Source organism: Bos grunniens, chromosome 1 (genome assembly GCF_055505025.1).
Source record: "Bos grunniens cultivar Pamir isolate PY7600 chromosome 1, Bosgru_T2T1.0, whole genome shotgun sequence".
NCBI lineage: Eukaryota > Metazoa > Chordata > Mammalia > Artiodactyla > Bovidae > Bos > Bos grunniens.
Window position 1 is genome coordinate 112234247 of NC_141165.1, and position 13494 is coordinate 112247740.

The 13494-nt window shown below is 34.5% G+C and overlaps 1 protein-coding gene across 7 annotated transcripts in view; it reads right to left on the reverse strand.

Annotated features, from left to right (window-relative positions):
- TFG (trafficking from ER to golgi regulator) overlaps positions 1–13494 on the reverse strand; it is a 32472-nt gene that overhangs the window by 5307 nt on the left and 13671 nt on the right. For 5 of the 7 annotated variants that reach the window (XM_086409861.1, XM_086409850.1, XM_086409823.1 and 2 more), the window contains 3 exons: positions 12871–13017; positions 8845–9012; positions 4945–5085 (listed from right to left, as the gene is read on the reverse strand). In XM_086409861.1, the coding sequence (XP_086265987.1) occupies positions 4945–5085; positions 8845–9012; positions 12871–13017 (456 nt within the window). The remainder of the gene's footprint in view (positions 1–4944; positions 5086–8844; positions 9013–12870; positions 13018–13494) is intronic. The other 2 variants (XM_086409839.1, XM_086409831.1) reach the window with 1 other exon arrangement.

The window sequence follows — 13494 nt, forward strand, 5'->3', positions numbered from 1 at the left end:
GCAAAGCAGCTAGTGGGAAGCTGCTGTATAACACAGGGAGCTCAGCTCAGTGCTCTGTGATGACCTAGAGGGCTGGGATGAGCACGGTGGGGTGCGGGGGGCAGGCAGGCTTAAAAGGGAGGGGATATACATATGCTTATAGCTGATTCACACAGTCGTACAACAGAAAGTAATACAGCATTGTAAAGCAATTATCCTCCAATTAAAATTTTTCAAAAAAAAGAAAAATTTGCTTATTTTTAAGTTATTAATCCTCTTCCCAAATACAAAAACCGACAAGAAGTTTGTTAAACACTTTCTTAACACTTTGAGATTTATAGACAACATAAAAACTACTACAGAAGCTAACCACCTTTTAGAAGATACTGCCTTAACTGTATCTCAAGTTGCCTAGATTATATCTCAAAACTAAATTTTGGAACAGAAGTGACAAGGATCTGATACAGAAATATGATAAAGGGGGGAAATACATGTAGCATTTGACAATGGGTTCTAATTCTTACAAAACAGAAGGATTAACTTTACAATACAAAAATGAGCAAAGAACATGCAATGAATATATGAAGGGAAAAGTCAACCTCATTAGCAGTCCCTATTTCAGGTATAAAAAAGAATAAGCAACTTACCTGGGGTCTATGCATCATAGCTAGTAAGAACCATCACCAAAACCCAGGCATAACTCTAGATTGCTATTTAAGGAGTTTCATACATGTTATCTCATTTAATACAAATATTAACTTAGGTATCATCAAAAAGTCTGAGATTAAAGCTCCATACAGTAGACTGCTGCCAAGGAGCCCAGAAACTCCCCACTCAAAATTTTAAGTCAAATCATTTTCCTCAATAAAAAGTAACAGGTACTACAACTCTTCTTGAAGCAAGTGCTCCATTTTTTTCTTAATTTGCTTCAAACTCCTTGTGAAAATGCCCTGGGGATTAAACACTATCTCAACAAAGTATTTCTCTTATTTTAAACACACTTCCTTCAAGTCCAAAATGGAACTCTCATTCTCTGTCACAGTATTCTGAAAATTAAGAAGTCTGTGTTCAGTTGTAAATGAGGAGGAACAACCTGACCTAATTGAAGGAGAAAGCTACAGGATATATTAAGTGAAAAAGCAAGGTGCCAACATAGTTCACAGTAAGTTTATGATTTGAGGGGAAAAAAAAAAAAATATATATATATATATATAAGCTATGTTTTGTGCATTGTATTTTCAGAATCGATGATAGAAAAAAGTAAAAGCAATAAAACATATTACCTAGGAGAAAGAGAATAGGATGAAGCAAAGAGTAATGGTGAGGATTCTGGGACTATATGTGTGACATAGATTGGTAGTCAGCCTCTATAATGACCCTCAATGACTCCTGCACAGGTATAATATAAGATAATGGGTTGGTATCCTCATATTTTTAGAAATTAGAAAGATTAACTCCACCATACAAAAAAATGGCAAACAACAAGCAATAAATACATGTGTATTCATTCTCATGTGTAGTCCCCTCACACTGAATCAGGCTGATCTATATATATACCATTAGGACCTGGCATGCTGAAGTCCATGGGGTCACAGAGTCAGACAGGACTGGGTGACAGAACAACATATACCATTAGAATACATGAAATGATATTTCTGAGGACATTTCTGAGGACAAGTTGAGAAAGACAAATATCTCCTTTTACTCTGTCTTGACCACTGGCTCTGGTGGAAGTTTCCGTGTCATGAAGTCACCCAGGAAGCCCATGAGATCCATTTGGTGAAGAAATGTAGTCTCTTGCCAACAACCGTATGAAGGAGTCATCTTAAGATATGAATTCTTCAGTTCAAATTAAGCTTCAGATGACTGTAACCTCACAAGAAACCCTTAACCAAAACCTTCAAGCTAAGCTTCTCCCAGATCCTTGATTCTGAAACTGTGAGATAATAATTTTTTGCTGTTTTAAGTATCTATGTTTTAGCATAAACTGTTAAACAGCACGTTCACATACATAGTTTTGACTTTAGAAACATGTAGGGTTGACAGCTATTAAAAAAATAAAAGACTTAAGACACATAATTAAATGAAAAATGTGAATCTTGGGAGACCCTTAATTTGAAAAAGCCCCCAAATGTAACAAAGTAACTATGAGACAACTACGAAAATTCAAATATAGTATGTGCTGACATTAGGAATCACTTAATCACTTAAACCATAATGAAAAAGAATATATACATGTATAACTGAGTGACTTTGCTGTATGGCAGAAATACACAACATTGTAAATCAACCATACTTCAATAAAATATTTTTAAAAAGAACCATAATATTGTTAGGTAAATAGTGACATGGCGGTGACATTAAAAAGAAAAGAATATCATTTAGACATGCATACTGAAATGGCTGAGTGAAAAGCTGGGGGGGATACGGGACAAGAAAGATGGAATGTTAAAACATTAAGCTACATGAAAGAAACATGAAGTTATCTTTACTTTTGTATGTTTCAAAACATACAAATTTTATAATTTACATAATAAAAGCTACTTATCCATTATATTAGCATATGATTTTACAGATTCCAATTATATCTTTGTCATCTTTTTGCTTCTCAAACAGCAATACTTTCTAGTCTTCGTTGACTTTTAAGTGCTCTTCTCTGTATCCTCACCACTTTATTGTGTTTTTGGCAACTACTCAAGTCACATAGTTTTCCAGTAACAGAAGCACTTGCTTCACTGAAAAAGGATAATACTGTCCATTTTGTTTCTTTTCATGACGCTTAACATTTTGTTGATCCTTTTAAATGAACAATATATTAAGACTTGAATCCTTAGGAAAAAAATTTACAAATCCAAGATCCCTCTTATGGAATTTAAATAACTCAGAATTATTTATTTTAGATTATTATTTCACATTCTAAGAGATTTATGTTAATTATTAGTAATAGATTTGTACTTCTGTTGGTTATTCTGCTCAAAGCATAACCAGCAGCTGATCTAACTAAATGGTGATACCAGGAACTCATTATATATTTCGCATATATCAAAAGGTATTCATTAAAGTAGCCAGTCTTAACCATGATATGCTATACGTATTGTGAAGTGTTTCAAATCAGTCACACTCCAGATTTCCAATATGTAGTATGAAAACCAGAATGTTTTTAATAATGATTACATGCTAATACACTGGATATACGAGATTAAATTAAATATATAACAAAAATTAATTTTACCATTAAAAAAATTTTTTAATGCGGCTAGTAGAAAATTTAAAATCATATATAGCTTCCACAGTATTTCTTTTGAACACCAATGATCTAGAGATTCACCTCTAAAATGCTAATCTATTGACTGATGTCACATTAGTAACTATACAATTTTTTCTACTGTAAGTTTTAATGTACACTAAAAAGTAACAGCTTTAAGAAGGCATATAATTAATGCCACCATATGGTGTCAATCTGATGACTCGGAAAAAGGGAACTTGGTTGCTGGGTGTCAGAAGTGAGAGATAGCATTTTCCAATTTCCACTGTATATCCTTTTATATTTTAAAAATTAACCTATTTGAAAATAAACTTTCAATTAAGATAAACCCTTGAAAGAATAATTTGAGATATTATTAGCAGATCCTTAAATCCCTTTCCTTTATAAGTGAACAGCAAACATAATTTGGTACAATTACCCTTCCAACTCCCATCCTACAGCCGTATACGTGGCTAAAAATGGGTTGCTTTTTTCTTTTTTAAAGATGTTAGTTCACCTGATATAGCCATTAAACTCCCATCATATCCAAACTCTGCTTTTCCCTGTTTCAGACACATCTGCTTCAATTCTAACTGGTCCAGTTCTGGCAGCTGCACCTTGGTACAAAAGAAAAGACTAGAACTAAAGTTGGTTGAGAAGAGGCTTCAACAATAAGAAAATTCTTCCCAAACTACTCATTTCTCAGCAAAATGACACCTGCTGGTTCCTATCACTACCATTCATCCAATTCATCCAACGGGACAAATCTAAAAGTACCCAAAATAATTAAGAATCTATTACAAAAGTGCCCCTTCATTTAAGGCTGTTTTGGGAGATTTACTTAACTTGACTGATAAACTCAGTCACTTGCTTCTGGTGCTGAAAATACATCTTATCACACTACCTGACCCCTTTATACACATAGAGCACCACCTGGTGACCTTTAAAGTAAAATATGGGGCTTTAAAAGGCCTAACATGCACAGGCAATTCAAAGAAAGACTATCTGACCATCTAGAAGGAACCCTAAATCAGTAAGTCTGAGGGCATGTTCTGCAGCGCTTTCAAGGGTTTCAATGAGGCACCTCAGTGTCTGCTATTCTGCGCTTGCAATTTCCTTCAACAACAGCAATGACCCCTTACTTGTTTAACGACTGAGCTTTTTTACATTCTGTTTCATTTAGGACTTAAGACATTCTCTGAAAACCACTGATTCGGTTCACTTTTCTGTGGGAGAATATCAAAACCCAGAGAGATTAAACTGCTCATCTGAGGACATGATATTTAGAGAGGAAAAAGTCTGATTTAAAATACACTGCTTTTTCTATAAAAGACTTATTGCTAACTGCATAAAAATATAAAGGGCTATTTATCTTTAAAAAAAAAACTGAAGTTATGCTTTACCTTTGTTTTTTAAATCTTTTTAAATTACAAAAATAATACACAGTTGCAAGACGGGAGGGGAGAAGGAAATAAAATAGAACCTAAAAATTATACCTTATACTTTAGGTTTTTTTTTCTTTTCAATGTTCAGAAGCATACCTGACATTGTTCTATTCAGTTTTTTAACCCGAAAGCATACTACATCAGTACGTCAAAAATATTGACAATTGTGTTCACAGCATGAATGAACATGTAAGCTTTTCACCATTACCAAAAATGTCATAATAAACATTTCTGCACATGTAACTTTCCGCACATGTGCTTTAAGCTCTATTTTACCTTCACTCTGACCTGCTTGAGTCTGAGCTCCTGTATATGGTGGCTGCTGTGGCTGAATTCCTGGTGGGTGAGCTGCGGAGGAGGAGGAAGCAATGCTGTCGGGAGTTCCTGACCGGTCTTCTGCAGGAGCACTGGGAGGCCCTGGGTGGTCATGAAAAGTCAGCTCAGTTTCTAATACAAGATCTGTCCCCAACAAGCTCAATTAGTAAATTTGGTTAAGAGACTAAAAGTAAAGTACTACAGAATAAGCATAACCCAAAGGCAGCCTTCTAAACTGATGTGTGTATATATACTTTTTTCCTTTGCTCCAATCTCACAAGAATCCAAAGCTACGACTAGAAATCCTTCCCTATAGAGTGTAGTGCTACATTCCTGAGTCTTAAACTCACCTCTGCACTACAAAATATCCACCCCTTTATACAATCCTATTCATTCCCCCAAGTGATCATTAATTGCCATTCCTTTCACAGTACCAGTTTTACCTATCTAAAACATTCCTTAAATAGTCCTCCACACTTCTAGTGAGCTTTCTTCACTCAAAAATACTTTTCTCCACTTGTGAACTTCTATAGAGTATACTTCTATTAAGACTTTACCAACTTCCACTCTGCATTTTTAAACAGAAAAGTCTTCCCTCTTAGACTAGGAGTTCTTTTGGCCAGGCACCTTTCTGATTCTGTCTCACAAAGTCTACCTCTTAAAATATACATGGAACCACTCAAAATTCTTTTAAAATAATGAACAAAGAAGTAAATGGAGAGAATCTGCTGTAGTTCTAATACTATATAATGAGCAAAACAGACATTCTGAAGACAAAAATTTGTTTCTTTAAGTTATTTTTGTTTGTGCAATACAGAATAGTATGATTAGAAACACTGGTTTTGGAGCCAGACTGCCTTGGTTCAAATCCCAATGCTGCCACTTAGTAGCTCTGTAAATCCAGGCTTGCTACTTGATCTCTTTCTGTGCTTCAGTTTCCTCATCTGTAACAAAAGCAATACTAATTCCTACTTCATAAGATTACATAAGGATTATGAGTTAGTAAGAGCTTATAGCAAGTGCTTATAAAAGTAATTTTATGGGGAGGGGCAAGAGGCATAGGGGAATTAAGAGGTCTAAACTATTATATATACAGTAAGTAAGCTATAAGAATATATTATATCACAGAAAATATAGCCAATATTTTATAATAACCATAAATAAAACATAACCTTTAAAAATTGTAAATCACTATGTTGAACATCTGAAACTTCACATAATATCATAGCATCAGCTATACCTCAACAAAAATATATATTAAAAATAAACATTAAAATATTGTTAAAATATATTAAATATATCAATATGGCTAATATAAAATGTATTTTAAATGAAAATTTAAAAGTGATTATATAACAAGAACTTATAAAAGTGATTACCACTTAAAAAGCCCTACATAAGTACTTGTTATTAGTAGCAGACTAATTTCCCTGAGGCCAAACCTCTATCCTTTCAACTGGTCTAACCCAAAACTTACTAGCACTGTACATCAGGCATACAGTTGGAAGCTGACAGTTCAGGTATTCATGAGAACCTAAAACTAGGATAACGGTACTGGTAGTGCAAGAGAAACTGATGAGTGCCAGAGTAAAATGTATGATCACTCCTGTGCACCACCATTTCACTGATATTTATCAACATTAGACAAATACATACACACACATCCCCAAGAAGGGTAACACAGATAACACAAAGACACTATGTTATTATTCTAAAAAAATATTACTTCAATTCTTTTCTCCCCTGCATGTAAGCTATTAATGTTGCTTATCCTATCGTTAATATTTTATCCCTCCTTCCCATGTCTACATTCACTACTGCTACTGAGTTTTTCACATCGTAACCCAAGTAACTACAAAGAACCCTGGCATTTTCTATGTGTAGTTTTTCCTACTTCAATTCAATATACAAAGCTACCAGAAAAATGGCGTTCAAATACAATATGAATCATAGTAATCATATTATTCTGGTCTATACTATATTCTTAATTAAACTTTTAAGCCTAACTTCATATATAACTATTTACTCCCTCCACCTGGCTTATCCTGAAGTCTTAAACATTAAGAAGCTCTAATATTAACTTGTGTTTCAGTTAATCTACAAAAAGTTTCTGTTTTTCAGATAGACCACTTATCTGATGTCTTCTTTTGCCAACAACATACATGATATACAAGTAGCTGTCTTTTCCAGAATGTTACACACACAATTCTCTTTGATAAATAACCCCATAAAAGTCTCAAAGAAAAAGAAAATTAATAGAAAATCCTATTTTTTCAGTTACTGATAATGACAAAGTAAACTGATCAGGTGAAACCTCCCCAAAAATAACAATTTAAAACCCTGGTCAAAGAAGACGAAAACAACTACTTGAAATTATTGGAAGTCAGCCAAATGTTGGCGAACACCAGGAAAGAGTTTACCCTCAATGGAATTACAATGGGTAAGAACAGCAAACTGTGATCTCTGCAGTTTCAACTGCAGAAAACCAGTGTTAACTTCATGGTTGGCTACATAGCTAGAAATTTGAGGAAAATCCATTCAGGAAGGAACAAGAAGAAATGAGATCTAAAATCTGAATATAAGCTCCAAAGCCCGAGCTGACCACAGAATTAGGTGGAGAGAGGGTGACACCAAGAGGGTACAGAATAAAAAGCAGCATCTAGAGCTGAAAGGACTGAGCAGAGCTGAGTCAGAGCTGAAGCAGTCAGCGGCTTCACTCTGGGTGAAAACGGGAGTAGTGTGAATAAATATTAGAGCAACAGTAACAAAAAATCCTCACAAGAATCTAAAACAAAAATACCTTAATAAATTGAAGAGAAATACAATCTTAACCACCTAAGGGCTTCCTTGGTGTCTCAGATGATAAAAATCTGCCTGCAATGCAGAAGACCCAGGTTTGATCCCTGGGTTAGGAAGATCCCCTAGAGAAGAGAATGGCTACCCAGTTCACTATTCTTGCCTGGGGAATTCCACGGATAGAGGAGCCTGGTGGGTTTGCACAGTCAGATACAACTGAGTGATTAATACTAAAACAATATTAATGAATGAAAAGGTAAGGAATCTTAACAGAAAAAAAATTAAAACTATAAAAACAACCAAATGGAAATTCTAGAGCTGAAAGCACAATAAATGAAAGGGAAAATTCACTAGAAAGGTTTAACAGCAGATTGGCAATGAAAGGAAAAACACTAGTGAACTTAGAGATCAACAGGAATCATTCAATCAGAACAACACAGAGAAAAAAGAGTGAAGAAAAAGGAACCTCAGAAACCCATGGGATAACATCAAGCTCTCCAATGGATGTGTAAGAGGAATCCCAAGAGAAAAAGCAGAAAAAATGTTGAAGAAATGATGCCCAAAATATACAAAGAAAGCACAATAAAGACACTGTTTTAAGGTTAAAAACATTCAAATAAAAGCACTTTCTACACTAAACTGTCCAGAACTCTACATTTAAATTTCCCTAATTTAAGATCAGAAGAGAGATTAAACCATCAAACATAATTTAAGTCCAGCAAGAAATCTGAAATAAGATTATAAAATGATTCATATTTTTTAAAAAATAAACCCTCTGAATTCTACTTTTGATAAAAGTTACTTGAACCAATCACAGGTTTATTCTTTAAAGAGGAGCGTTCTACTGACTGATAGAGGGCATGAGAAAGCTTTGCAGGAGCTGGAAACCATCTGCATCTTGATCTTGCTGGTGTTTTACATAGTGTATACATACGTAAAGACTTCCTAAAATGAACCCGTAAGATTTGAGCACTTCACCATTTGCAAGTTATCTTCTATTAAAGAAGGAAGGGGAAGAAAGGAAGGAGAGGGAGAATAAAGGATGCAAGGAAGGCACTAACTTACCTGAAACCTGATCATCTGTTAAGCCAAACGCTGACATGACATTTTTATTGATTTCATCTTGGTTTTTTAAAGGATCAAAAGCTGACATACTTGCTGCCATAACCTGAGTAGACTGTTTACCAGAAGAATCAGCAGCAGCAGGCTTTTCTTCCCTACCATCCACAGTATCTATAAAAGAAATAACCAAAAACTTGTTTCTATTTTATCTATATTCAATAAGGCCTAAAAAATACATGATAGCAAAATACATATGTGCATAAAGTCTGGAATGGTGAGGGTATCTCTGAGTACAAGATTATAATCTTCCCTTCTTCTTTGTTGCTATTTATACTTTTTGTAAAATGGGGGGCAAGGTCAAAAAGAAATGAAAGATAAGTAATAGCTTTTATAAAAAATTGTATCTATGTACGTTCTTAAGAATTATCAGATGAGAAAAAAAAATACAAGCATCTTTACACAGAGAAACATTTTACCGTTCTTTTTGGAGTGCTATGACATATATCCTAGTATCAGACACATACTGTGCACTAATGCTTTATTTTCTAAAAGGATAAAAATCTTTTTAAATAAAGTTATGATTATCAACTTTTATGCTTTACTTCTACTTATCTATTGGTTCTTTATCTGTCGGTACATGGAAACCTCAAGCCAACACATATTTTAATTTACAACGTCTTCCTTTAAAATACTTATTACAGATAAAAGATATGTGTCTGAAATGTGCTCAGAATAACATAGGAGGAGTGGAAATGTGTGAGTATAGATGGCATGATACTGTGAGTTGACAACTGGTGAAGTTGTGAGGGTTCATGGGGTTCATTATACTATTATGCCTACTTTCATATATATTAAAATTTTTCCATAATAAAATATTTTGCAAAGTAGAATTTTAAACATTATAAGCAGGAAAAATTTTAAACCACACACTTTTCTTCTAAGGATACTAAGGTTCTGAACACGCATTTATACTACCACCTTGTGAAAGAAAACAGATTCAAGAATAACATACATTTTATAAACAGAAACGTGTAATATTAAAAAAATATTACAAATACTTAAGGCCAACACATAAAAAAATATTACAAATACTTAAGGCCAACACATAAAAAAAATTACAAATACTTAAGGCCAACACATAAAACAATATTACAAATAAAACAAACTAAACAAGTAAAAGAAAACTGCTAACCATTTACTGAAGTAACTGATGTTATCAATTCCTTTCTGTTACCAACCAAGTAAATGAGCATTAGATCATCTCTGTGATCATGACCAAAATTGATCTTATGAAAAAATATTATGAACCAAGTGCACTATAAGCACACATGGGCTTGCAGCTCTTTTATTCTTATCATTCCTCTAGTTACATTAGTATCTCCTAAATCTCGGTAGGAAAACTTTTATAAGTACTCCTTTAAAATGTCTGCCAGTCATCCATCTTCCTCACCAACTTCCCTCCTTCAATTCCAAGACCATATCCCAAGAGCATATGACACCAATTTTAGGATTATTTCCCTTCACACTGCTATCTTTCACTACCTATGCATCCTTCCACTTATGGCAAACTAAATTCATCAGGAAACACAATATATACCCACTAGCCTACTACCTGCTCCAGTAGCTACTGCACAGATACTGCAACAGGTCAATCCAGTACTGAAGGTGACCTACACATCATCTGTCTCACAGAGGAAAGCAACTGTCCAACAAGTCCACTACAGAAGCAGAGTGCTGAAGGACATACGTGGCTGCATGTTTTGGGCGAGGGCAAGCCACAGGATTCTAAAGAGCTCTGACAGCTGACCGGTACTTTTTTCTGGTAAACTAGACTTTTCTGATGTTTCTGAAAGTTTCTGATGCAGCTTATTTTATGTTTTTGGTTCCCCCCGACCCCCTTGAGAAGATTACTAAATCAGAATATGTTCTAACAGCTTAAAAGCTTAGGAAACTTCATAAAATGAAGCGGGATCAAGAGTTAAGCAATCTAAGTATAGGAGAGGAAACAAAAAATAAACTATAACTGTCTATAAAAATAAAACACAGAATGTCATATTCAGTTCATTAGGCAACTCAAGACACAATAACTAGAAGGATGGCCACATAAAGAAACAATATATGAAATAATTTCCAACATGCAGAGGAGAAACCAATTTTTAACATCTCTTTCCATTAACACAGGTGAGAGGTGAACAATAAAACATATGAACACATGGAATTAAACTCATAAAGAAAAGCAGTATGTGGCAAGAAGTAATGAACAGAAAGGCTGTTCCACCAAAAACAAAAAGCTTATAAATCTATAGGTAATTTCTACACAGTACTGGCTCTACTTATTGAATTTTGATCTAAGACTTCTCTGGTGGCTCAGATGGTAGAGCATGTGCCTGCATTGCCGGAGACCCGGGTTCAATCCTCAGGTCGGGAAGATCCCCTGGAGAAGGAAATGGCAACCCACTCCAGTACTCTTGCCTGGAGAATCCCATGGATGGAGGAGCCTGGTAGGCTACCACGGGGTCACAAAGAGTGGGACACGACTGAGTGGGACACGACTAAGTGACTTGACTTTCTTTCTTTCTTTCATAATACTCTATAGATGCTTCAAGCCCCTAAAATTATATGCAAGTGTTGTTATATCGACATCTATGATTTCTTCTAGGAAAACGGTCAAAGTTTTCATTTTTGTGTGGAGAGACAGGTCAGGAAAAGGCAATATGCTTTAACCTGAATACAAAGGCTTTATCATAAAGAGGCTGTAAAGATCTCATTGTATCTCAGCAAATCTTTTTAATATGTTCTAAAATCTAGAGGTAGAACTAGAAATTACTAATTAATCACCAAATATTTATCAGGTCATCTACCATTAACACAATTTCATATGGCTGGAGAAAGCAGGAAATGATTGGGAAAGGCATCTTTATTTAAACTATAACTATAAATTAAACTCCAAAATTTAGAGTATTTCAGAATCTAAAGGTTGCAAGAGATTATATAATGCTACTTTTCCACAAAATCATCTTCTATTAAGCCCTTTATAGCCAGTAATCCAGAATCTATAAAACCTATGAAACTTACATGCAAACACAAAAGTGGTTTTTTAAAAGTGTATATTTTTAAAGTGTAACATCTAAGAATATTAAAAGTTGAGAAGGCAAGTTTTAAAAATCTACTTTCAAGCCATATTTAAATTTCAGTCTACATTTAATATTTGGTCCCCAAACTACTTTCAGTTCCAAATTTGTCATAACAGAACATAAATAGTATGCCATATTTATCATAACATAAATAGTATGTCTGTAAAATGGGAAAAAAATATTTTTTTGCATATTATGAACACTGTGCTTAAGATAAACATTACAACATTTGAATGTACTAATCTAAAATTACCTTTACTTGAAACTACTTCATATATCACATAAAACTCAAGAAATGATTTCCATTTCTGAGGTTCATTAACTTTAACACTAAAAAGGGTTCAAGAGTCAAAGGGATTTGAAAACTGACCTATGTCATAACCCAGGAGTCTAAGACTACCTGTAAAACAATCACGCAGACAGCACTTTAACAATGGGATTCCCGGCCCTGCTCCCCAGGAAGTCTGTGATGAGATCCAGGAATTGGTATAATAAAATCTCCCTATAATCAAGGTTCCCCGGGTAGCTCAAACAGTAAAGAATCTGCTTGTAATGTGGGTGACCTGGGTTCGATCCCTGGGTCAGGAAGATCCCCTGGAGAAGAGTGTGGCAACCCACTCCAGTATTCTTGCCTGGAGAACTCCATGGACATAGGAGACTGGTGGGCTCCAGTGCATGGGGTCGCAAAGAGTGAGACACAACTGAGTGACTACCACAACAACAATCTTGATGAACAGCCAGGTTTGGGAAAACAGATATTGAATATTAGCACAGATATAGAAGTAAGAAAGGGTGACAATGGAGGTGCCATTTTACTCCTGCTGAAGAATTTTTTTTTTAATCTGCAAAAAGTCATAAGTAGGATAAATGAGAATAAAATGACTTCATGGTCTACCGTTTTCAGGAATGCTGGAGGACGGGCCTGGTTCTCCAGGTGGTTCCAAACTATCCAGTAAGCGATTTACTTTATTTCGAAGTTCTATCAGTTCTCGACGAAGGTATTTCACCTGACTTGATTCAAGGGGTCTTGGTTGGCCATTAACTGGAATAAAAACATTCATTTTCTTAAACTTAGGAAATATTCCTGAATAAATATATCAGTAGAATTATATGTAACAAGGAAAAATCAAAATTAACTTCTTTAAAAAGTTAATTTTGTTTGAACTCAAACAAGATACCTATTGATATCATTCAAATAACTTTTTCAGGAAAGGATTTTCATTGCTAATTTATTTTTGGAAGAAGTAAATATTCATCAGTCTTTGCTGATGAACTACAGCTTATGACCTGAAAGTTCCCCCCAAAAAATATTCATTAAAAGAATTCAACTACAGTGAAATAAAGTAAAATTACAGAAAGCTTTAATGTATTTTAATAGAAATTATGTACCTTCAAAAGCTTTTACTTCACCCAATTCTTTTATAGCCTTGAAATAATACAATAAACACCTTATTAAAAATATAACATGACTGTAGGTCTGTTATCCTTCTTGCCTACTTCTGACCCGCACCCCCAAAAA